Below are 26189 nucleotides of genomic sequence, written 5' to 3' on the forward strand. Positions count from 1 at the left end.
TACATAAGGAGGTTAAAAAAAAAAATTCTTTTAATCAGAACCTGTCAGGTATGTTGGATGACAACTTGTCTACCTGGCTGTGCTGACTGGGAAAAGGGGAGTTATAATACAGAAAGACTGTTGCTAGACAATACGTGTGGAAGGCCTGCAAATTTCCAGTCCCCAGCTTTCAACATATGTTGCAGCCTTCCACTGAGAGCAAATAATTCATCAGAAAAAGCCTTTTAAAAGCATTCTTCCCACTGTATTCTTAGTGCATATCAATTGAGTTGTTTATATAAATATATTCCAAATGCACAAATATGGCTCAGTGATCCAAAAGCCCAACTGATCCAAGAAATGACTTTATCCATTTTATTTCTCCCCCAATAATAGAATAGCTTCTCAGGCCATTCCTTTGCTAAGAAAACTGGCCTCCGGTTGCAGATTGATCAGAGAATTGCTTTCTCGGGCCAGTTCTGTAATGGAGACACGTCCCTTCCAGCGAATAAACTCAGCCACGGCCATCATCTCTTCTGGTGTGATGTAGATGAATTTGCCTCGGTCATCGATCACCCCTGGAGAAAAGGCCAGACCAGAAATTAAAATCCACAAAACTATCTATTTGGGCTGAATTAAAAGGGCTGAATGCTGGGCCTAATTTTTTTCAGTATTTCAAAATGTTTCAAAGCCATGCCACTCGAGGATGATTTAAAGCGTCTCACTGCTTAAATGGGAACGTTTGTTTGCACTCGTTTCACAGATATACCTACATCCCGGGGGGGGGGGGCAGCCAGAGCAGGATGCTCACAGAAAGAGAGAAAAGGTAACTGACCCCAAATACAGTCGACTAATTAAAACGCACATGATAAATCAGCCAGAGAAGATAGCTGAAAGTAAACCCACCCAAGCACACACCTATGTGGGACGCAAAAAGAAAAATGAAGACAGATGCTAATCACCAGCATGCTGCTGAATCAGACTGTTTACTTAGTTCAGAAGCCTGTTTTAAGCTGCACCAGAAAGAAACTTCAAGAGCCCAGAGCCCAGATGAAGGCAGTTGCTCTCCTACTGTGCAAGTGGAATTCCAGCAGATGGCAAAGAGGGTCCTTCCTTCCTTCCTTCCTTCCTTCCTTCCTTCCTTCCTTCCTTCCTTCCTTCCTTCCTTCCTTCCTTCCTTCCTTCCTCCCTCCCTCCCTCCCTCCCTCCCTCCCTCCCTCCTCTTCCTCTCGCCTTCTGCCTGCCTGCCTGCCTGCTTAGGGTTACAAAAGAACTACCTTACCCAGGATCCCCCCATAAACTTGATGGCTGAGAATGTGGAGTTTGGCCTTCAATGGTTAGAGGAAGCAGTTCTAACCACTACACTGCACCAGGTGCAAGACAGTCAATAGGAAAAGCAAAGGAAAGGAAGCAACCTTGCAGGAGGAGGATGTACTTCTTTTCCCTCCCCAAACAAATCAAAGGTCTCAACTGGACTCATCTTGGGAAAGGAAACCAGCTTATTTTTGTCAAGCAGCCATCAGCCAAAGGGAAATTCCAAGCAGTGACTTTTGACATTTTGCTGTATTATTTTGAGCCATCCATACCCGAAGAGCTAACATACTTTGAGCCATGATGATGCTGTAAACAGCCACTGCAGCCAAACAGAAGTGATCAAAAATATCAACAGCAGAGGCTCAGGTGTTGTGCTGGAGACATCTGCTTTGATCTAAACAAGGCAAGGAAATCTCGTAATATTTTGACTCTTACCTGTGAGCGTGCCATCTGCCATCAGGTCTTGGACTCTGTTAATTGCATCCTGTGAAGGGAAAACGGAGCAGGTAAGCAGGGAACTCCACAGTTCTAGGGAGGCTCACCTGTTTCCCAGCAGCCAACGACCCATCTGGGTTTCAAGGCAGGCCTACCAAGGATCTCTTTTGGGGATATTCAGGAAGCACAAAGCCCAGCTAAGAGAGGAGCACAGAGAACTGCGTTACGCCAAGCCACTTCTTGTCTCCCACGCTCCATTTTGTCCACGTTCACCTTCTCAAGGCTGGCACCTTCCAGAAACCCAACACATCTGAAGGCCACCAGATTTGGGCCAAGTGGTCAACAGGGAGCAACAGTGGCTCTCCAACAAAGGCACCATCCTCTGTCTTCTCTCTCCCAGCACTGACAAATTTTAATTTGCCAGCCATCCCCGGCCTCCCTCAGTTGGGCCAACCTTTTCACACTGTGGATCTCCACCAGGAAAAACCAAAGAGTTGAAAGTGGGCAGCTGGGTACCCAACCAGGACCAAAAAGACAGCTGCCATATGGCATGGAGATGCCTGGCAGCCAGCAACTTCTTTCTTCTTGACACTGTGCCATGACAACAAGAGGGCATATTACAGGAGCCAAATTGGACGTCTGTCTATTGATTTTAAGGTCTGAGCAAGGAAGAAAGAGGAGCCCATGTGCAGTCTCTGCTTGTGTTTCCAAAAACTGTCTCCCCCTTCTGGGGTCCCTATTTGCCAGACCGCCCACCACCACCTAGTTTCCCAAAACTAGACCCATTTTTATTCATCACACCTCCGCAAAATGTTGGAAGGAAGTTAGATAAAGGGGGACGATTTCCATCAGCACGACAGCCTTCTGAAAACTCAACAGAAGGGGGCCTCATTTGATGGGGGTGGTGGGTGGGGAGAAGTCAGCGAAAGAAAGGTCCAAGTCAGAAAGGGGCTGCATCCAGCCAGGGGCCGAGGAGAAAAGACGCCCCCCAACCCCCCTAATGCATCCCTCTGGGGGAAGTGGTTGGGTCAGAACACTGCTGATCCATCACTGTAAGCCCCCTTCCTCCTGGTCTTGTGACCCAGAGCCACACTGTGCTTCCCAATGCAGACAGATACATCCAGGGACACAACAGGGGGGAAAAGCAGAAACACATGCAGAGGCACCCCGTATTACCTCATTAATAGAAGAAAATGCAGGGGCCACCTTTGGCCCCTGCTGGTAAAGGGGTTGGAGAGAATTCCAGAAGCCAGGCTCTGCAGGTTTTCCCTCCCTGGGGTGTATGGAGGTATGTACTTATTATAATTATATTATTATATATTCGACTTATATAGCCACCCATCTCAATACATGACTCTGGGTGGCTCACAGCATTAAAACAAATACAAATACATACAAATACAAAATAAACAAGAAATAAAACACACAGCAGCCAGAGAATAATAAAAAGGCCCTCAAGGCAGCCTGGAAACAGACTGTGTCACACACCCAGGCTGGAGTATCATCATCATCATCATCATCATCATCATCATCATCATCATCATCATCTCCCTTAACTTGAAAGGGAAGGTAGTGAGAGTAATCAGCTGGCAGATGTTTTTAAGAACACTTTCAAAAAGAAACTGGCATTTCTTTTAGTCACTGGAATAAATTGAAGGTGACCTATAAAAACAGGTAAGAGGGTGAGAAAGCCTGCTGACATTTCCCAACCCTCAGCCCAGGATCTGGAGGCACTGCAGAGTGCATTTTGTCATCAGACATCACTGGCAGGGACTTGAACATCACTAACGTCACAGCACCTGGGGACTCTCTCACGGATGACCCACAACGTCTGGCATGCAAAGACGTACCTGCGTCCTGAGGCCCAGGTGAGAAGCCAGGTCTTCCAAAAGAACCACTTTCGCGTTCTAGGTGGAAGGGACAAGTTTGGAAATTAGCTGGTAAAGAGGGCACACTCTGCAGCTCTGGCAGTAATTACACCAATCTGTGGGTTTGTTTTACTAATGTAACAAGCATGCAATGTTAAAATCACTTTGGAAGGATAAAAGGTGAATAAATAGCACCGATCAGGCTGCACAGGGTTGGGAGTCTCAACCTGCAGGAGCTACTGCTGGTTTTTTTGTAAAAAAAATCACAGTGATGCTTGTGCATGGAAAAGAATCCACCACCCGTGTGAACGCACAATTGTTATCAGGGCCAACCCCAACAGCACAAACGAGTTTGCATGGTTTGGGGTTCTGCAGAACTCTCCATCAGATGAGTTGCACTACCAAGCAAGCTGGGGAGAAGCAAGAAAGCCCAACCGATCAGTCTCGGTGATCCTGCTCGAGTCTGCACTCGGTTGCAAGACGGATCGAAGGCTTTAGCAAATGGCTGGCGTCGCTGGTGTCCTACTACTCAGAGCCAAAGTGTAACAGCTGCTCGCCTCAACTCTGAAAAAGCAAATGCTGTCACCTGCTAAAACCAAAAACAGAATACAAGCCTTGGGGGCGGAGAAGAAAAATGGTCCATTGGAGGAAACCCAACCCAACCCATGGCTACTTTTGAGCCCCACCTAGAATAATGGGCATACACAATGTGGCTCCCCAGAGGTTGGACAGAAAAAGTGTTTTCATATCATCTTTCTAACGGGAGGTGGTAGAGCTCAGCCTGGGAAATTCTGGACACAGGCCAGCCAACCAACCAACCATCCATCCATCCATCCATCCATCCATCCATCCATCCATCCATCCATCCATCCATCCATCCATCCATCCATCCCCTTGACATTATGCCTGCAATCCCCAACAGCTCTCAACACAGTTACCAAGAATCTGCCTGTTGAAAGTTAGCATTATTCGTACCATTGATTCAAAACATCCCTGAATGATCACTTCAACGCCTTAAGATGCACATCTCAGAAAAGAATTCGCTAGCCACAAAAAAGACCACTTCCGAGGAGGAGCATCACATGCCTGGGCACCCGGGAGCCGACGCAGCCCAGGGCTCGTGCTGAAGGGCACGGCTTGGGAAATTCCCAACTCGCCCACAAGGACGGCAGGTGGTTTCGGGCCAGCCCTTCCACCCGCTCTTAGCCTGAGTGCAGCAGAGGAAACAGCAGGGCTCTGAGATATCTACCATGCTGAACAAGCGCCTTCTAAGTACTGAGCACATTTGCTCATGAACTGCAAGGGCCTCTTCCCCCCCAGCTCAGGGATGTGGGGCAGCTTGGCAAGCGAAGGGGAAGGAAATGCTCTCCCCTGATGACTGTCCATTTGGTGTGGACCAAATCCTGGTTCTACAGGCGATTCAAGGTGAATTGTGCAGCCAGCCTAGCCAAAATGGCCCCACCGTGTTTCTTGGTGGATTCTGAACAGCAAAGCCACGAAAAACGGGGGAAAGCTTTCTAAAACGGCTGGGCCAGAAAAGGGAACCATGAAACTGGCAGAGCTCGAGAGGGCCCCCTTCTCCTGCAAGCTTCCAGGACTTTCTTGGACATAGTTCATCTTAGGCCAAAACTGTTTGGAGAGAAAGCATGAAGTATTTCCTATCTCACAGGCAGCTTTGACTGGGGACACACTGGGACTGAAAACCAGACCGCTAAAGGAAATCCTTACTCTAACAAAGACGGGCCTATTCTGTTTGTGCAAAGACTCCCAGCAAAGGTGTGGGTTACCTGATCAAGCAGACAAAGTGACATGGGTAGATGTTTCCCCTTATTGGATCCTCCTAGTTTTTTCATTCAGAGCCTGTGGGGAGAAATGAGTTTGCCCTTCCTCTAGGTGTGCCAACGCTTGGTGCCGCAGCTCAGACCAAGCCCTCTATGCTTGGCAAGTTTAAGGAACCACGGCTGAAGCATCTGAGGCTAAAACTGGAGACATCCCTGATGGGAAGAGGCAGTCAAAGGAGCTGAACAAGAAATGAGGAAGCTCAGGGCAACCGTTTGGAGAAAAGTATTTTGGGTAAAGTTCACTGCCCGGAGATTTTTCTAGAGTTTTACTGAACTCAGTTCACCCCAGTTCACCTAACTAAACATCCTGGTATCAGGGCAGGGGGTGGGGGTGGGACTTAAGAAAATCGGGTAAGATCTAGCTAATGCTTTTGATATACAGAAAATCAAGCACCCAGCAAATATAGCTGATAAACTGATAATTGACGTTCATTAACACTATTAACTTTGAAGTCATCCAAGACCAGTGTTTCTCAACCCTGGCAACTTGAAGACGTGTGGACTTCAACTCCCAGAATTCCCCAGCCAGCATGGCTGGCTGGGGAATTCTAGGAGCTGAAGTCCACACGTCTTCAAGTTGCCAAGGTTGAGAAAAACTGTCCAAGACAGTCCCTAAAACATTTCTTCTCAAATTTATTTCCAGAAACCAATTATATTAATTTAATTCAATTTTCTATACTGGGGGGAAGGGAGATTAAAACAATTTCACCTATTCTGAGCCTAAGGTTAAAATGATGTGCTGTGCTGGCTTGTATATGTAAGAGTGAAATCCAGCCTCTTCCTTTTTAAAACAGAAAGGAAAAAAGACGTTGGAAGAAAGTCTAGGAAAATAGATTCATCACTATCTCAGCAGTTGAACCCAACCTGCAAGTCCCTTAGTTATGAAGTCAGATGCAGCCAAGCTAGAGAACTGGATATTATGGACTGAAAAAACTGAAAGGAAACTAGTCCATCAAAACCAGTTCTCAGAGCCTGGGACTGCCAGAGTCTCATCTTCTTTCCAGGAATGGTCAATCTGATGGCTCCACCACACTGGGTGGTTGCTTTGCCAAGAGTAATGCCAGCCTAATGCAGACTGAATCCAGTGTGCGCCCAGAAAACCACAGCTGCAGAAGCCAGGCCCTACATCCATCACAATGTTGCACTCCAACCAGGCCTCCAGCCACCATCGGTAAAGCGAAGGTACCCATCAGGAGATGACAAGCTGGAATGGAGTCACCCTACTCTATCCATGACTCCCCCAGGCAGCCGAGTCACTGTGGAAAATTCTGGGGGTTGAAATCCATGCATGGGGAGATCGGCCACGTTGGGGATGCAGAAGTCAAATGTCTCTCTCTTACCACAGTTGGAGAAGATCCCTGATACCAAGGGTTTTCTTGGACAAGTGTGGGAACCCCCTTAAAGTTTAAACGTTAAGTATCTATCAGTCCACAAACTCAATGTCTGTTATGCGAAAAGAGTCTCGTGCCAGAACCTATGGTCTTCTTGTAGAAAGCAGGCAGGATCAAAGGTTCTCCCACACACACCAACAACAAGGCGACAGCCAGTAATTAGCAAGGGAACATGGACAAGGCCACACAGAAGCAGAAAGCAGGGTGAGAAGGAGGCAGGTTCAAGTCCCGTTCAAGGGAGATGCCATGGTGACTTCCAGATGGCAAGGTCTGGTTTTGGGCATCTTGACTGTGGAAATCTGAGAGGGCACTTGAGAGCATAGCAAGGCACCAATGGAAGGAGACCCATGGCATTTATCCAGCTTCTCTCCAAGCTGTACAAGCTAGCACAGGACGAGCCTTTTGGAGAACTGCTCCTCTATGGGAAACATAGGCTTTGCATGTAAGATGTCCTAGATGTGATCCGCCGGACACACCAGCGGGGGCATTATGGGAGCTAGAGTTAAACACATCTGAAATACCCCAGGTTAGGAAAGGCTGGAGTCTAGAGCAAGAGATGATTAGGAAGACTCAGAGGTGACCTTGCTCAGGTCTTTGGCATGGGCCATCTCTGAATCCTTTTCATTGGCCCCAATCACTTCCTCCCACCACTCCCTGCCTACTTGGCCTTTCCTTTTCATGTGGTCCAACTAATTCATCTAAAATCCAGTGCCAGTTTCTGCTTTTTCTCATCTACTCGGGAGGGGAAGGTTTAGGGGTTGCCACAGAGGCCAAGGAACTAGCTGCTGGCACAAACAGGAACTGGCTTCCCCCGGGCTGTGGCTGAATGGGGGTGAGATCAGTTCCACAGAGGGTTTCCTATCAGGCCAGCTCTGTGTGTGTGGATCCTCTCTAGATTCTTCTCAGCTGAATCCCTGCAGGTGTCTTGAGATCATACAGCCTCCATTCTCTGCCTTCTTTCCTCCTCCCAGCACCCTGAACACACCCGCCCGCTGCACCTGCTAATGCAACTTATGCCACAAAGGTATGATGTACAGTAACAGAAGTAGCTCTACTTCTGCAAGCTTGGATCAGACTTTGGCATCTTCAAAAACTGACCCAGTTCTGCAGCTGTATAAGAGTGGAAGCCGATATGAGGGGCAATGCCTCCATTGAAGCCACTGAAGCAATCAGATTTATGTTACGAGATACCACAGAGGTGGTGAAGGTATCTGCTCCTGAGTGATCCATTGCTTTGAATGACGGCAAAGGGCATGGCGTGTTAAGGAAGAACTGGGCAGATCTGAGCAATTATATGCAGGTTAAAAAATTCGTTAAGCAGGAAAAGCGTCAGATAAGGAAGAGGAACTTACCTTAATGTAGTCGAGAAGTTCTGTGATGAAGCTATGTGACTGGGCACAAGAGAAACCGTAATTAATTCACTGGAGAAGGAAGCACGAGATTCTGCAGTTATGTAACAAACGAAGATCAGAACAAATCCTGCTTAGTTGGGGGAAAAAACCTTGTCCAAGGACAAGCTGCAGCAGGACAGGAGATTCTCAGTTTTAGCTCCAGACGGGTGGGGCAGTGGAGGCAGGGGCTTCCCAGGGCTGGAGGGAGGCTTCCTGCTTTGGTTTTTATCAACATTTCTGAAGCAGCTTAAGAAGCTTTGCAAGGCTCCCGAGAATTACTTTGCGGCACTCCTCTTTCACATGCCCTGGAATCAGCCCAGTTTCTGGAACACAGTCAGAGACGGCCATCGCACAAATGCTCTGCATTCAGAGAGTTGGGCTAAAAGTGTATATCTGATACAGGTTGCTTTCTAATCCTTGCCAACTATCACAGCAAGCAGGGCACCATTTCTGGGAATAATTTGGCTTAACCCATAACTGAAACAAAGGACACGTTTAATGCCTTCTCAGTGTTCCTCTCTATCTCCTCCTTGTTGAAATGTATAGATTGTCAGATTTTGGGGCAGGAACCTTTTTGCAAAAGAACATGCATATTAATGGCCAGGTATATATTACACTTAGTCCTATTATTATATCCTAAAAGAAATACTACAGTCCATCAACTTTTGAGTTTTATGTATTGATGTAATTCTTCTTTAGTAAGGAATTAAAAATCGAATTTGGTTATTTACAGATTCACACACACACACACAGAGGTAAAACCTAATGGTTACCATTACACACCTCTTCTTTAAAATACTATAAATGTACGCAAGTGTGTTAAATATATACAAGAAAAATGATCCCTCTGCATTCTCAATTATTAACTGGAATCTAAGTCTTTCAGAGAAACCTTTGCTCAGTCTATTTCATTTATTTATTTTTATTTATTTAATGATGTAGTGTAAACCCCCTTAAAGTGCCTTTTGAGGTGGAACAAAGAAAACAGATATGCGTTTTCAGAATAAATTATTACAGCAGCTTGTCAAATGCTGAAAATGCATTACTGATCAGCGGATGGGATGTTAGAGTAGACTGCGTAAATAATACATTTTCATGCCTGACAGGAATCTATATACATATTCAGAATACAGATAAATAATAGCTAATTACCAGAAAGCATCGACAATGCTAAGTACATTCCATGCACTACAGGCAGGGAAATTAAATTTGCTGCAGGCGGCCGCTATGCTGGAGTTTTTGATATGACACAATTATGTCATCTGGCCTTCTGGAATTGGTACTTTCCAACTGCAACTAATCTGTGTTTTATAACTAATGTTGCAAATAAATTATAAACGACCCATGAGAAATGGATCAACAATTGATCTATAAATGGGTAGCGAAAAGAGGCCGTAAATCAGAAATAAAGATTTCGCCAGCAATTCGGATCAAATGACATTAGAAGATTCTCATACACCTCCACCTGTATTTTGTATTCTGCCTCCTGCTCTAGTCCGTTTGGGCTGTGCTTAAGGGCAGATTTTAGTCTGCACTATTAATGGTCCAAAACGACAGATGTAAAAGCAGCCTGTTATTCAGTGATTCAGCACAAGCGTCCAGTGCAAAAGTAAATGCGGGTGTTACAGTATGAAGTCTATTTGTTCCCAATATTTTTTTCAGACCAAGGGGCTAAAGAGAAACCAGCGCTGAATGTTACATTAAAAAAAGAAAGGGGGGGTGTCAGCTTGACACCTTCAAAAAACTAATTACCTAAATGCGCTTATGATTTACTTCATTACTTTCTTCCCCAGAGAAGATCAGAGAAGCTGAGATTAGGCTGTCCAACATTATTTAACAGGCAGAGGAAGTTATGGCGGTCAGCACCAGGGAGGCATTTCAGAAGAAGGGAGACCCGCTCCCTGGCGTAGGTCCCAGCTTCTAAGCCTACTATTCCACCACTGTCTGGTAAAAGCCAGGTCTGCGTGGGGTAAGACTGTACCCATCTACAAAGTGGTGGTGGAGGAAACCACAGAGCTGGCAGCCATGGAGTTACAGCCCTGTGGCAAACCTCCTCTCTCAAGTTTCAGGTCCCAAGTGGGGAAAAGACATGACCACAGTGACCCGTAGCTCTGTTCCGGAGGTAACCAGTTGGGAGCGCCCAGGTGTGAACACAAGCTAAGGCTGCTGCTGGTGTATCAACAATGGAGTCGCCCAGCTTGACTGGAAACCCGTAATGGGCTTTTTGCGTAAAAAAAGAAAAAAATAAACTCATGATTTTACAAACTTGTGTTTGTTCAGCTTTGGATGCCACTTGGGCCGAACCATTTAAAGTGAGCAGGGTGATGTCTTACATTTCAGCTTCGGAATCCTCAGAGCTCGAGGAATCTGATGAAGTTGGTGAAACCTTCCGTAATATGAGCTCTGCCACCTTTGTATTACACCCATGCCTCTCCTGGCTCCATTCAGGTGGCTGCATGGGGCATACGCAGCTGGATTTGGACCAGCTGGATTTGGGAAATGCCTCTTTGAAGGAGCGGGTTAGGCTGGGTTCCTATTCGACCTCTAGGCGGCATTTGCTACTACTGACCATGCTGTCCTTCTGGACACTCCAAGGAGGCACCATCTCTTGATGCTTCTGCTCCTATCTGAATGGGCAGTTCCAATTGGTAATTATGTGGGAACAACAGCTGACCCCCTTGCCTCCCTTAAAAACGAACCAACCCAACCACAATATTCTTATCTTCTACTCTACCACCTCATTCATGCCCTTTGCAGCCAGCTGATCAAACTTACCTCCTCTTCGGTCATGGCTTCATCCATTCCTTCTTCTTCCACCACAAAGCTCTCCTTCAGCTTGAGATACTCCTCATATTCCCGCCGTTCCTCCTCTTCCTTGGCCTTCTTCTGTTCTTCTTCCTGTGGGAGTAGAGAGAGACTTGGGTGATTTTCTTCTTGCAATGCCTACCACGCCATTTGAAAGAGCACTGTTGGTTATAAAGCAAGAGCAAATCAACAAGCTAACCGAGAACAACAGAATATGGAAAGCCACCTTAGCATACAAATCACCTGTTTTCCAATCTTAGAAGGTGACCACTCAAAAGGGAGAAGGACCCCGAGCAAAACTAGTGAGGGTCCTTAGCAACCAGAAGAGCTGCACAGAGTGGACCAAACGAGTAGCTCAGGATACAGTAGGATTATAGGCTCAATCATTCCATGGACCAGATTTCCAAGGTAATTGCAGCTTACCTTGCCATAGGACAGCCTTTGACATTCATGTGGAAAAAAAGGTGAAGAATCTGAACAGTCTGTGATCTGTACTCTTCACTTCAGGCGCTGCTGTTTAAGTGTCTGTTTCTAGAGATGCAAACCCCAAAGAAGCCACAGCACACTTGTACACAGCGAGAAACTTGAGAGTCTTACATAGCGAGGAAATCTGCCAATTTGCAGACCTCTGCCTCTAAGGTATTGCAGCGGAGAGGAAGTCCCTCCCCTTCAAACCCAGATGCTCTTTCTGAGTTATCTGATTTGCAACAGGAGGAGTCATGTCCTGAAATCAGTTAAGAAGACCACCTCCACTTTCCTTGGAGGGCCCTATGATTTACTAGGCTTAATCAAGGTTTGGAATCGACTGTCACACTGTTTTCATGGCATGTTTTTACAGAGAGATTTAATTTTGTGGTTTTGTGGGTAGTCTTTCCCAACCTGATTTTCTCCAGTAGGTTGGCCTCCAACTCCCAAGATATTCAGCCAGCTTAAGGCCAGATCTTTAATGCCAGTCACAGCAGGACTCCTCCAATTAGGTCCACTGTTTATAAACTATTGCCATATTGCTTCATTTTGCTGCTTTATTTTTAACCTGCTTCCAGGTAATTAAGAGTTTCCCAAAGCAGCTCAGTGAAAAAGCAAGATGGCCCCTGTTCTCAGGCCTATAGCCTCAGACAGACAGGCCAGAGAAGGAAGGGAAAGAGGCTAATTACCCAGAAATCAGTTAAATGCAGTTATTTTGCATCAATAAGTGACAGCCCCTTTCTCCTACAAAATGAGAAGAGCTAATAGTACAGGTGACCTTGTCCAAGAAACAGCAAATCCTCTGGAAGTCTCTTTCCTGCCAAGCCCAAGCCCCATCCACCAACATCTTCAAAGGCTAAAAATACAGTTCTCATCTCTAGCCCAAAGGTATCCACTTTCTTCCTTCCCTGCAAGAATGCCCTTTCATAATCCAGTCACTAATTTGATCCTTCAGAGGACAAGCAAGGGAAGAAAAATGGCAGCTTTGACAATGCTTGCTCAGATAGTCAATTTATAAAGCTTTTTTTTTTTTTCATTCTTAAGGGAAAAAATGCCTGCCAGCAGTTGGAAAGGGTTTCTTGGCTTGGAAGTAGTTAGAAGAAGGGGTGGACATGGAAGTTTCAAAGGGTCGTTCCCCATTCTTGGAGGATATTATTAAGAGAGAGAATCAAAAAGAGGTGTGTTGGGGAAGCAGGTGTACATATGAAGAGTGGTATGATCTGAATAGCACCAGGGAGAAAGGCCAAGGATCAGTGAAAGTTCACTGAGACTACTCTAAGCCTGGATGTGCTGTTTCTGACAATATTTACACATCCGGTTAAAACCAAGATTGACTTTCCAAAGATCCATGGGATATTCTTCCTCCTGATTTTCAGGGATCACCCTGTTCATTAGAGTCCCTTAACCTTGTGTAACATTTTTAAGGTGCTTTCAGGAAAAATGTGTGTGTGTGTGTGTGTGTGTGTGTGTGTGTGTAAAACCTAGTGAGGCACAACTAAACCTGAATCTTATCCATAAAAGTTGAATGCGAAAGAGTTTCTGGAAGGAAAGTATGTCTTTCAGTGGCAAATGAGAATTATGCATTGTTTTTAAAATTCTGAGAAGTTTCTAATTTGCTCAGCACAGAAGGCCACACAATCTGTTGCAGGACTGAAATTGTTTCTCTGACAGAGAAGGCTGGCATGGAGGGGGGGCGGAGATGGGCATCATTAGCCATGCCAACACTGAGACTAGTTTTTACCTACAACTTGAGAGAGTCACATGTTTTGTCTGTAAGATGGAGCACCAAGAAACAGATGTGCATGTCATCTGGCCTTCCCCAACTAGAGCCCACCAGATGTGTTGGGTTCAATTGCCATCATCTTTAACCAGCCCGGCCAGTGTCTGAAAAGGCTGAGCAAAAATGTCTTCCCTCTAGGGCAGGGTTTTTCAACCCCAGCAACTTTACGATGTGTGGACTTCAACTCCCAGAATTCCTCAGCCAGCAAAGTTGAAGTCCACACATCCTAAAACTGCTAAGACTGAGAAACTGCTCTAGGGAATGGAGACGGCTGTGCAATGCTCACCTGCCACCCAACCAGCAGAGACAACTGGCCCAAGAGAGCAGGAAAAAATGTGAGCGAAACTGATGCCAGAGTTGCAAGAACCACATTATCTGAGACTATTCATGGAAATCCACTATCTGATGCTTCAGGACTGTATCGGGCCTCCAAGAGCCTGAAGTCGCTGGCCGATATAGAATCGGTAATGTGACCAAAAAGGGAAAACGGACTAACTTCATTTAACTTTTATTAAGTTCACAGGAAACATTTTTTTTACCCAGTCCCATCCACTGCCTTTCTGTAGCTTATACCGTATGCAATTCAAGGCAAATGCATTGATTTTCCTATTCTTTTTGAGGGGGATGATGCTGTATGAGTGGAAGCATCATCTTAACCTCTCCTCTTTATCTGAGAGCCTTGTTCAGAAGGACGGACGTGGATGCTGGGCTCGTATAGGGGGGAGAATACTTGCAAAGCAATTAGCACGCAACCAGGCATCCTTCTGGCAGTTAAGCGTTGCAGGGCGATGCAACCTGGCAGCGTGAGATGTTTGCAGGGGCTGACAAAGTCTTTGCGTGCAGCCATTTCCTTCACGCAAAACAGTCCACAGCGAAAGGGAAATTCCCAGGCTCTGCAAGGCAGAACCACAGAGCAGGTGGGAGTATTTTTCAGGGCTGCTAAGCTGCTTTTCCTCTTTTTTTAAAGAGAAACAACATTTATTTAAAAACACAAGAAGCAGGGCTGGCAAATGGTCGAGGTGATGTTACTTTCCCCCATCTTTCTCTTTTTTTAAGGCTCATCATGGACAGTTTTACAGGCATGAGGGTTTGCTCACTTCAGCAATGGATGCATGCTGTGTTGAAGAGAGGGATTCGAATCAGGAACGCCTAATTTGAATTAGGATTCGGATTAGGAATGAGCAGATTAAGGAAGAAGAGAAACAATTCGAGCAGGGTAGGGCACTTCATGTTCTCCGGGTCCCCTGCCCTATTTCTGGGGCTTCCCCAGACCCCTCTCACCAGAGCGCCGTTCAAAATGGGGAGGCAAAGCAGCAATCTGGGATTGTGCGATTTAAATTAATTTAATTTCAATGTAATTTATGTTTAATTTAATTCAAAGCTAAAATGTGTGCAGGAAGAGGGCCAAAATGGGCCAAACACTGCAGCCCTGCCACTTTGGATTTTGCTCCCACATCTCTGGAGGGTGGTGGAAGAGACAGAATTAAAGGAATGGGACTGCAAAGATATGGAAGAGAAACTCGTCCTGGCTTCGGCCATTTCAGGCATGCCACCTCTGTCCCAACCTCACCCGCCACAGCTCACCTGCCTCTCCTCCTCCTGACGCAGCCGTGCCTCTTCCAAGCGGCGCTCTTCCTCTCGTTTCTGTTCAAGCTTCTTTCTTTCTTCCCGCTCAGCTTCTTCAGCCTTTGGACAAGAAGTGGGAGATCATCAAGGGTGTGTGTCTGTGTGTGTGTAAAAATCCCTCCTTCCTGGAGGCGACACAGAGCACCTCCCTAACACCGAAGAATATCAGAAGTGAACTGATAAGGATTTTAAAAATGCTTTTCCCCATCTTGACGCAGAAGCCAAACAATGTTACAGCAAGGAAATCCCGGTGCGGCTGAGAGCTGTGTACAAAAATGCAGAAAGACCGTGGGGTTATTAATAGTTAATTAATGCAACCTTCTCCGAGGTTTGTTGTTTCCAAGATTTAATGCAATGTAAATAATTTAGCACGGGTTTGAGATCACAGAACTATCCAAAGGTCAAAAATTCTGAGGCAGCAATTCTCAGTCTTGGCCACTTTGAGATGGGTGGCTGGCTGGCGAATTCTGGGAGTTGAAGTCCACCCATCTTAAAGTGGCCAAGATCGAGGAACACTGCTCTAAGGAAAGCGTACGCAGGAGTACGGCCTCAAAAGATGCCCTAGTTTGTACAAGCAAAACTGCAAATATGCCCAGCACAAGAGAGAGAATAGGGGTACTACCAATACTAAAATAGTCACAAGTGTGAGATGGGTGGCTGTATACATTTAATAAATAATGAATGAATGAATGAATGAACTAAAATGTGGATTTTTTTTTAATACTGTTCATTTTATGGGTTGTTTTTTATCATACGCCACCCAGAGTCACGTTTTGTGAGATGGGTGGCTATATAAATACGATGAAATAAATACATTAATAAACATTATTTAGGAAAAGGTTTTTCTTTTTTTAAAGCAAAAACATCAACTTTGAGTTCTCCTCCTCCCTTGATTAACTGGACAGTAAAACTAAAATCACAGTCAATGATAAACATTGTATTGATATCTCAAGAAGATGCCTTGCTTAAAAATCCTCATGCCACATGTTTAGAATCCATTTCACTCAGCTTGAAGGAGAAAATATTAGAGGTGGATTTTTTTAGTGATGCTCAAAATTTCCAGTGCTTAGTAGGAATAAAAGTTATTCTGTTAACTAACACCCAAATTTGAATGTGTGGTGTGTTTTTTTTTTTTAAAAAGCACAGACATTGATTCTAGTTGCCTGGGTCTGGGAATTCTGTTCCCTTCTCTTTGCACCTTCATGCATTCTCTAACTTGGTGCCCTCCTACTATGCCAGGACTACAACTCCCAGGATTCCTAGGAACATGAACAGATTGGGGAGGGCTCATTTATAAAATGCAGGGGAGACCCACCTCTCTCTGAGCCTTCCTTGCCTGCTTCTCCTCTAACTTCCGCTGTTTCTTTGCTCCAACCTTTCCAGAAGTCTGGAACTCAGCAGGTTCAGCTCCATCATTTTCTTCTGTATTTGGTTATTAGACAATCATTTTTTAAGGAAAAAAAAAAGGAAATGGAGAAGAATTGTAAGAGATCACATCACAGAGAAACAATCTGGTTGACTCCTTTTTCTTCTAGAAAACTTCTTAATAACTTTGCAGAGCAGAAAGACTTTGGGTATTAAGAATGGAACTGCTTGCTGTCCTGGTTAGATGTTACACTGATATTTGTGTATAAAAGTGACAAACTATTCTAAGGATTTAATTTACTTGGCATTTGCATTGTAAACTGCTTCAAGAATCCTTTGCATTTGTTGAGGACATTTCTCCCTTGAGAAAATATAAAACGTGCTCCCCCAAAACTTTGGGGGGGGGGTTGGATGTAAACTCAACATACCAGGAAATGACAAACTTGTGTTTGGACAGGACAGGACAGGACAGGACAGGACAGGACAGGACAGGACAGGACAGGACAGGACAGCCTTCAGGGACACGTGAGGAGCTGCAGTTGAACAAATCTCAAGGGCAACAAACTGAACAAGACCGGGCAGGCTGGGATGGTGGGGAGAAGGTGAAGCACCACAAGGCTCAGTAACACGTCCCCATGCATGCCTTCAGAAGGTTCAGCTGAGATGAAGACTCTTCCAATCTTCAGCAATCTCTCCTTGAAACTACTGACCTACTCCTTTAGGAGCCAATGAGGAAATAGGGGAGATTGGCATGGAAAACTGCAGGAGTAAGGTCATACACATTCTTCCCACCCCAACCTTATGAGTCCAGCCTAAATGCAAAGGGGTTTGGATCTGGCTCATAATCGGATGCAGTTTTCTGAACTTGAGGGTCATAATCTGAATTCCCAGTTTTGAAATTCACCTCAACTGCAGTACCTACACGTTTTGTAAGGTAGGTATGGACATTTAGAGAGGGCCTGTTGAGTTTTCCCCATTCTTGCAAGGTACACGGAGTATAGACCAGACAACAGGGTGTCCTCCATTCTATGGAACCCCTTATCCCCACAAGCATGTGCAGCTCAAACTCTTCTTGCTTTGCAGAAGCACATGAAAACAGCATTATTCTAGCAGGATGTTGGCCCACAGATGTGTTCAAACAGCCATCATTGGTAGTCTATCACTGCGATTAGTTTTTATTTTTAATTTACTCTGTTCTGGAACTGCTGCTCACCACCCAGAAGCCGGTACATTTAAAAAATAAATGTTCGCTTTGCAGCTTTGTTTGGAGAAGTTATGGGGACAACAGGGCAATAAGGCCAACACAACTCAACTTCACGGTCCTGCTTTAAAATGAGGGGTGTGTTTGCCTGGGACTCTGATTGAGAATCCATCCCTCCTGCCTTTGCTCTCAGCAGAAGACAGAAGGACAGCACTGGGAAGGACCCCATCGATCATGGCGTTCAGTCAATCCAAACTGACCCCTGCCCTCGCCCAGGAGTGTTGGGATTACACCCCCCAAATTCCAAGGTGTACAACTCAACCCAGGACTTATAACAGAGAATGCCTTCCCCACCTCCAAAGATGGCCATCCAACCTCTGCCTAAATACTCCAATAAAGGACAATCAATCAACTTTCACCTCTATAACATTTCTTTCAGGTTTAGATTGATGTACCTGCTTCAGACTAAGCCCCCATTCTTGGAGCAACAGTGTGAAACTCTCATATATCCAAGGAGGCAAAGTGCTACTTACAGAATTGTTTCATTTGGCCATCAAGCTACAAACAGAGTTTAGAACAATATGCATAAACTAGCTTATCTTCTCCTTTCCTTTCTGGCAGGACTGCGAAGTGATCAGAAGTCTTCCATTTTCAAATAACTAAAGTTTGTCATTATGCCCAAGCTGGGAACTGCTATCAGCCTTAATAATAATTTATCCAAACTACCCAGGTTCATAAACAACAGTTTTAAGCTGGCTTGTCTAGAGAAACTGAAGTTAGCATTCAGCAGTTTATTGTGGCATCACAGCGAAAAGGAATTTTTCCATTACCTCTTGGAAGCGTATTGGAGAATGAAAGGGAGTGTCATTCAATGAGCATTAAAGCATCCTCTGAACTTCACAGGCTATCAGATGGTATCCTACTGCCAAGTCAAATAACTCATGTTGACTAGTCAAATAACGTTGGCCAACTGACTTGCGTCTCTAAGCTAAAGCAGCCGACTCCTTTACCCATCCTTTTCTGAGCCCTAAGATTCAAAGCCAACCCCACCAGGCCTTTGAGATTACTTCAAGGAAGATCGGTAATTTGACAGAAATTATAAGCAGCCTGCCCTGGAAACATCAAAAGCATTTTTCTGATTTCTTTCTTTCTGAAATGCCTTTGCACTTCAAAGAGATCCACCCAAGTTGAAAAGTTCAGGGCTGTCAACTGAGTGTCTGTGCACCGCTCAGCAGCATCATAAATTCAGCCGGCACCATTGAGGCAGAACAAAGAGAAAGTTCCGCTATGTTCAAAGTAGAAAAGCACAGCTCCCCATGAAAAGGGAAGGCATGAGGTGGGATGGGGGGGGGGGCAAGATCAGCATACTAATTACGAGCCGCCTATCTCTCAGGGAAAAAGCATGCAGAATTTTCATGGTAATAAAATTTCCCCAATAGGAGATGGACGCGAGGCGTACAAAGGGGACAAGACGCAATAAGGAATCCCAGTTGAGGCAGGCAAATGCCCTGGATTCGTATCTCCCTAGTTAAGGGATTTTAAGTAGCAAATCTGAAAAATTCTTGGGGGAGATGCTTTCAGGAAGAAGACACTGCACTGGGCTACAATCAGAATACCTTGCACATAGCTTACATTAAATCATAAGGCGGTTTGTTTCCTCTCGGCCTAGCAAACATATAAACCAAGCCACTGAGGTTTGTAAACCATGGCAGAGTGCAATTATGTGCACCCAGGTATATTCAATAAGCTAATGTTAAACAATCCATGATCATGCGGAAACCCAGCCTTTTAAGTATTCATGTATTCAAAAGCGCAAAAGCTCCATTGGAATCTTGTCATAAGCCAGAAGATAAATTATATCTTGACATTTTGCAAAGGTAAAATAATTCTGAGCAAACCCAAATTGGTCAGGAAAAGAAAAACAACAGTACGCCAAATCGGATTCCCTATGTGCTGATGCAGAAATCCTCATGGCAACCTTTCATTTCCAGAAGAGAGACGCTACTGGGAGGAGAGTGTAATATCAGTACTAGGACAGCTAAAAAATGAGCTTGTTCTTGTGAAAATCTAGGCTATGGATTGAAAGATATATAGGCAGTCCTTGCTTACCAAAAGTAATTGGGACTGGGAACTCCATCGCTAAGTGATGCGGTTGTAAGGCATGATGTCACATGACCGCATTGACTTACATCGCAATTCTGGCAGTCTCAGTTGCCATTGTTGGATGAATCCCATGTGGTCGCAGCGTCCCATGGCTTTGTGACCTCCTGCCAGCTTCCCTATTGATTTTGGTTGTCAGAAACTGGCAGTGAAGGTCACAAATGGTGATCACGTGATCGTGGGATGCTGTGATTGCCATAACTACAAGAACTCGTCGTAAGTCCCCCTTGTTCAGTACCATCGTAACTTCAGTTGCTGAGTGACTGGATGTTAAATGAGGACTACCTGTAGTTTTGATTGCCTTTGGTGTATGTTTCTCCAAAATATCATACTTTATAACCCAGCACAGGAGACATGTCTATCTGCTTCTTGTCTGCAATCTGTGCTGCTCGGTGTTTGTCATTTCATTGCCATATGATTTTATTTCTATCCCCATTTAATTTGTAAGCTGTCTCCAGTTCCCCCCAAACAGGTTATACATTCTATTAGCAGACAAACATCACTAACAAAACTTGGACAACAGGGAGCTGCTACCTTCCACTGCTTCCTCGGCCTGTTGCGAGCGTCTCAGAGCGAGCATCCTGTTCCTTCGGTGCCTGGGCATCCCATCGCCCCGCTCACCGGCGAAGGGCTGGGGTCGGGCTGCTGCTGCTGCGGCCACCACATTCTGACGGTGTTCCTCATCATCTAGATAAGAAAAGGAACGCATGTTATTATCTGTTGGACATAACTGAGAGATAGTTTGATGTAGAGGTTAAAGGCACAAGGCTAGGAATCAGGAGCATGTGAGTTCCATTTCTGCTTTAGGTACAAAACCAGCTGGGTGACCTTGGGCCAGTCCCTCTCTCTCAGCCCTAGGAAGAAGGAGGCCAAGGCAAACCCCTTCCAAAAATGCTGCCAAGAAAACTGCAGGGACTTGTCCATGTAGCCGTCAGGATTTGAGACTGACTCGAAGGCAGACACGCACATGCACACACATATTCACCACAAACTCGGTATATTTCGTTTTTCTAACAGCAAGTTGTTTACAAGTTTGATAAGAAGGCTTTGGACGAGGGTAGAGACTGCCCCACCTTCCCAATGCAAAGCCTAGCCAGGACCAGGCTGGTTGCTCCTGGCTAAGCCCTGTCTGAAGAGCTTCAATGCAAACTATACCTCAGTTCAAGATGAGCCTTTCAAAGCAGATGTTAGAAAGCCCAGCGGGGCTCCTGTAAATTCAGGGTTCGTTTATGTTTGGAAGTGAGTGCCACTGAATTCAGCGCGGCTTGCTCCCCAGTAGGTATATAGGACACTGCCACACAAAGCCCAATAAAGCCACTTTATGTGTTCTCCTTCCAGATGCAGTTCTACTGAATGGAAAATAAATTAAAAATGGCTTTACAAAAATATCTAGAACTGGCTTCAATACAATTCCCTGAAAGCCAGAGAAATAATGCCCGCAAAGGTGCATTATGCCAATCAATGCTCAGGACTTTGGGCACTCCAATTCCTCTCATCCTCATCCAGTATGGCATTTTGCCTTGGGGGCAGGTAAGTATGCATTAACTGGTCCTTTTGCCCTAATGTGGGGCGGGGGGGGGGTTGTGGGTAGAGGGGTGAGGAGGGGGGCATTTCCTTCTTGGAAATGTACCCATCTGGGTTTCAGGCTTGGCATCAGCCAGGAGCCCAAAGCAGGGGAAGTGGGATGATGATGGCATGTTCTGCAGATAACTGGATGTGAGACCTTGTTTTTAAGCTGGGATTCAAGACATTAAAATACTTCCAATAATCACTCAACAAAAGCACTTATCCAGTCCACCGTAACATGAAACCCAGTGGAAGGTGTTGCATTTAAATTATAGATTCTTCCAAAAAATCACTTTAAAGGTCTCAAAACATTACAATGTCTTGTCTAGCACCTAAAAGAAAATAACTCAGTCACCAACTAAATAAGAATTTCTATTAATGGATTTCTCATTATGCAAAGTCTGAATCTAACATACAGACTTGAAAATAATTTTTATTGTTGCCAAGGCAATAAAGATTAGTGTAATCATGGTTACTACAGTCACTATTAATATATAGTAACCACATTAATTTCTATGTTACATTTTACTTATATTCACATCACTTTCTTTTGCATAATTTCCTTCTTCTGCTTTATATTTTTAAAATGTGCTGTTCAGTCCATTCTGTAGTGTCATTTGGCCCTCCATTAAATGGACTGATGTAACAAAATAATTTGACATTAAAAAAGCAGGAAAAATGCAGCCCCAAGAGTGAATTTCCATCACTCATATTGCTCCTCCACAGATGTTCTTCACAGAAAATCAGAGTCTGGTAGCCTGTTTTCCGACTACCAAATTTTACTAAAAGGCAGAAGCTTTCGTGAGCTGCAGCACATTTTTAAACTAACCACTCTATGCATCTAATGAAGTGAACCACAGCTCCTGAAATCTAAAAACATAATAATGCCACCAGCAACTCCATTTCAAAATAGAACCAGACACACAAAAAACTGGGTTAAGCTCAGAATTCCACAGAACTGAGTTTAATTTTTTAAAAATGGAGAGAAAAAAAAAAGAAAGATGCTGTTCATAGGGTGTGAGGCTTAAGTGGTGTTCACTTAAGTTTCAACTCCACCGCTCAAAAGATTGGATCAGTAACTTGCACCCACTGCAAAAGGTTGCCTCAAGCTGTACTAAGAGTAATAATATAAAATAATTCGGAGCAATATGAAAATAAATAATTTTTCCTCTGGTTCAACATTATTTAAAAAAAAAAAAAAGCATTCATGTGAGCAGGGAGGCCTGTGAAATAATCTTGGCTTTTTTTTTTCTTCCTAAAGGGAAAAGCTATATTCTTTGTCTGCGTGTGGATAGGAACTAGAGTAGTTTGTGTAATTCTGTTGAGACAGAGTCTTGCACACTTGAGGAAGGGGGTGCAAAGGAGTGTCCAAAATAGATTCTATGGTGCAACTACACCTAAAAAAATAAGCTAACGGACTGCTAATACCACATCCTGGGACGCCTACAGGGCCTGAGACATACCAAATCAGGCCAACCCGAGTTGTGAAAGATCACGGCTGATGTGTGACAGGACGGTTGGAAACAGATGCAACTGCCACCAATTGTGAACACCACCCAGAAAGGTCAGAGGACCGTGGGGCTCTCAAGCAGCAGATGGAGATATAGCTCTCTTCCACCATTTTTTCCTCGTTAACTGGTACTGGGAGGTATGCTGTCTCCAATCCAGAGAGAACATTAACTGGTCCAGGCTGATAGTCCTTGATGGACCTGTTCTCCATGAATGTGTCCCGCCCCTTTTTAAAAGCATCCAGGTTAGCGGTTATCCCTATACCTTGCGCAAAAAGAATGAGTGCTTGGGAGGACAAGTAGAGGATTCATTCGTTCATTCATTTAAATGGCTGCCCAATTTGCAAATGTAAGTCTGGGCAGCTAACATTTGGTTAAAACAAACACACATAAGCCATCAGAGCAAAAAAGCTACAAGCACATTGCCTCCAAGGCCATTCACATATCTACCTAGTAAATCTCTTAAAGACGGGTCCACCGAATGCCCTGGTCAATACAGTCAGGGCCATCTGAATTCCAGGGGGCAAGGTATTCCCCAGGGCGGGCAGGCGCTGTGATAGAACAGAGAAGACACTTCTCCTGGTCCCATTCAGATGACACTGTTTGAAGGGACCTGGAGCTCACCAAGCCTGCCGAACTACCAAGAAAAGCCTCCCTTGCAGTTCACAGTGCCTTTTTGTCAGAAGGTAGCTGAACAGATGTTCATCATCTAGGCTTCCTGAATAGGGGTGTTCTCCAGATGTGCGGCCTTCAGAACTCCCCAGTGAAATGGTCTTTGCTATGAATTCTGCAGGGCACCTGAAGTGCATTTCTGGGGGGAAATAAATTTGTTTTATTTTTTCCAAACACATCAAGCGACGCTAAAGTGAAGTAAGATACAAATGTCAATTCGTTGCAATTATTTGCATTGCCTACTAGGCTGAAGAGGTCATTCTAACACAAATTCTCACTATTTCACACGCAGGGTATCCATGGCAGCAGATGCTAATTTAATCTGGGCTGAAAGAGACGCAGCACCGGATTTCTCTGAATTGCTTTTTCTCTGTCATGTATTGGAAAGACGTGCAATTTTGCCCACTGCCTTACTCTTCCTTTGTGATACATTACAAAGTGCTGGGTGCAAGTAGTCTCAGAAAAGGCCCTCTGCACGTGATCAAGGGCGCTCAGCTATTCTGACATCGTGAGAGGAGATGCACGGATTAAGGAAACGTTCTGTGAGCACTACTGCGCCAGTGTAGCAAAGGGAAAGGGATGAAGGCAAGAAAAACCTGAGGCATCTCAAGGAAAGTCCAGAAAATGCCCCCACTGCAAGTCCCAGAGAAGGGCACTACGGGTGTGCCCTCAAACCCATTTAAAGGGTATCAGGTTGGGGAAGGCCAGAGCTGACTGTGCCCAACATTCCAACTTTTCCCTATCAGGCCCTTTGCACATGGTCAGAGGCACTCATGCTGCCAGACAAAGAAGTGCCCAGGGTCCCTGAAAAAGGGAGGTTAGGGCAACCACACCGGAAACTAATCAAGAACCCAAGGAAAAGCACTCTGTGTATCCTCAGAGGCCCCTCCTCTCTGGATTCCTTGCAGGGGGCAGATTCAGGACCCAGGTGACAGACAGAAGCGCTGGACTACAACTACTATCCTCTCCAGCCAGCACGGGTGGTTAGATGCTGGCCGGGGGATTATGGGAATTGTAGTCCTAGGCGTGTGGAGGCCTCCGGCTAGAGGAGGCCGTCGCTCTCTCCCGGAAGTCCTCCCCCGGCGCAGACCATCCTCTCCTCCGGCCCCGTGGGTGAGGGTCCTACCCGCGCGCGCCTGTCCCCTGACGCGGCTGACGAAGACGAGGAGCGCTGCCAGCAGCACCGCCGCCAACACGTAAAGCACCGGGTCCATGTTCGCCACGTGACCGCCGAAGCCCCGCCTCCTCCCCGTCGGCCTCTCGGGGAACCGACCAATCCAGAGCGAGGGTGGAAAGCGGAGGTCCGGGGGCGGAGGAGATGACCACGCCCACTCTTTGCTTGGCCGGCGAGGGCGGAAGAGGAAAAGGCGATCGGGGTTCGCCCTCCCGCGGCGTCGCCTAGCAACCGCGGGGCGTTGACATCGGGCTTTTCCCTCGCTGATTTGGAGTTGTCCAACAAGGTGCCTGATTGGAAAAAAAAAGTTGCCTTTATTTTGTCTTTGGAAACAGGCTAGGAAGTTTATGGAGGGATACGCTGATAGGCTGTGCTGTCCAGCTATTTTATTATCGAAAGTTTAAATTTTTTTTTAAGGGCCTTCTGGGTAGCTTATATGAACAGAAAGCTGTCTAAGCTTCTGCCTGAGTGCAGGTGCCATATGCCTTTGAAAGTGGAAGGAGGAATGCCGGGTGCCTGGAGCAGGAATCAAATTAAAAGGGCTCCTTTTAATGTATTTACTTATTTCCAGGACATGCATGGCCTTTCTGTGAGAAATACTGCAGGACTTTTGAGCAACATGCACCACTCAAAACCAAATAAAACTAATAAAAATATCCCCATTTGAAAAAAAAAACTAATTGCAGTCTCAGATCTGATGTCTAGAAAAGTGTTTTTCAAACTTGGCAATTTTCAGATGGGTGGACTTCAACTCCCAGAATTCCCCAGCCAGCATGGCTGGCTGGGGAATTCTGGGAGTTGAAGTCCACCCATCTGAAAGTTGCCAAGTTTGAAAAACACTGCTCTAGGAGTTCGCCATTTATTTAACCAATTAGTAGAAATGTTCATATGCTGCTTTTCAGCTCCCATATGAACTCTGAACTTCTCACCAAACAACACTGTAAGTAAAATATATCCCTGATGTAATAAAACTTCTAGAGCTTCTAAAAGACAAAATATAAGGACAGTGACCATACGCCCTTTATTATAAAGGACAGCCCTTTATTTCAGAAAGCAGTCCTTTAGATTTAATTAATTTATTCCTTTAGATTTAATTAATTTAATTATTTATTTTAATTAATTTAATTTAATTACTCTAATTTAAATTTAATTAATTAATTAATTTTCTGGGTTTTGCTCTTGAGTTTTCCTTTGTAAAGCAAAGTTCTAAACATAAACAATTATATATATATTTTTTAACCCAATGAACCTCTTTCAGATTTGCCCCTTTTTCAGGCTGGTCCTTTCTTTTTTCCCAGGAAAATATGGTCACTGCAAATATTAGCATTTTACAGCAAAGATGATACATGGTTGATTTATTATATACATATTATATTATATTACATTATATATATAATATTACATAATACATATGTGTATTGTATACATATATTATGATTTGTTATTTACATAAATAATTTATATGGCCGCCCATCTCACAGCAGGGACACTAGCCGGTGTACAGAGATTAAAACAACAGTTACAAACAATAATTCATGATGCCTAAAGTAAATAATGCAAGCCAATTTTTTTTTTTTTTTTAAAGTCACATCAGCTGCAGAACTTGCCTAACCTCCTGATCCAAACCCAAGTTCATTAAAATTGCTTT

General features: G+C 44.8%; 1 protein-coding gene across 1 annotated transcript; it reads right to left on the reverse strand.

Moving 5' to 3' along the window:
• Nucleotides 1–222: 222 nt before the first annotated feature.
• On the reverse strand, nt 223–24642 carry DDRGK1 (DDRGK domain containing 1). Its single transcript, XM_007443403.3, has 9 exons — nt 24494–24642; nt 20156–20308; nt 16211–16317; nt 14854–14955; nt 10995–11117; nt 8181–8219; nt 3579–3635; nt 1729–1777; nt 223–557 (listed from the first exon to the last, which is right to left on the reverse strand). Exons 1-9 carry the CDS (start codon nt 24579–24581, stop codon nt 385–387), a joined length of 891 nt encoding a protein of 296 aa, XP_007443465.1. The 5' UTR covers nt 24582–24642; the 3' UTR covers nt 223–384.
• Nucleotides 24643–26189: the final 1547 nt, after the last annotated feature.

Source organism: Python bivittatus, unplaced genomic scaffold (genome assembly GCF_059951505.1).
Source record: "Python bivittatus isolate LINGU-HERP-01145 unplaced genomic scaffold, Pbiv_v1 ctg000070_np1212, whole genome shotgun sequence".
Taxonomy (NCBI): Eukaryota; Metazoa; Chordata; class Lepidosauria; order Squamata; family Pythonidae; genus Python; species Python bivittatus.

Bases quoted from the DNA above. Each gene is read 5' to 3' on its own strand.
- DDRGK1 (XM_007443403.3), bottom strand. From the start codon at position 24,581: ATGGACCCGGTGCTTTACGTGTTGGCGGCGGTGCTGCTGGCAGCGCTC. The intron at 14,956-16,210 runs GTGGGTCTCCCC...TCTTGTCCAAAG, and splicing joins CAAGGAAGGCTCAGAGAGAG to GCTGAAGAAGCTGAGCGGGA. The intron at 1,778-3,578 runs GTACGTCTTTGC...TTCCCTTCACAG, and splicing joins ACCTGGGCCTCAGGACGCAG to GATGCAATTAACAGAGTCCA.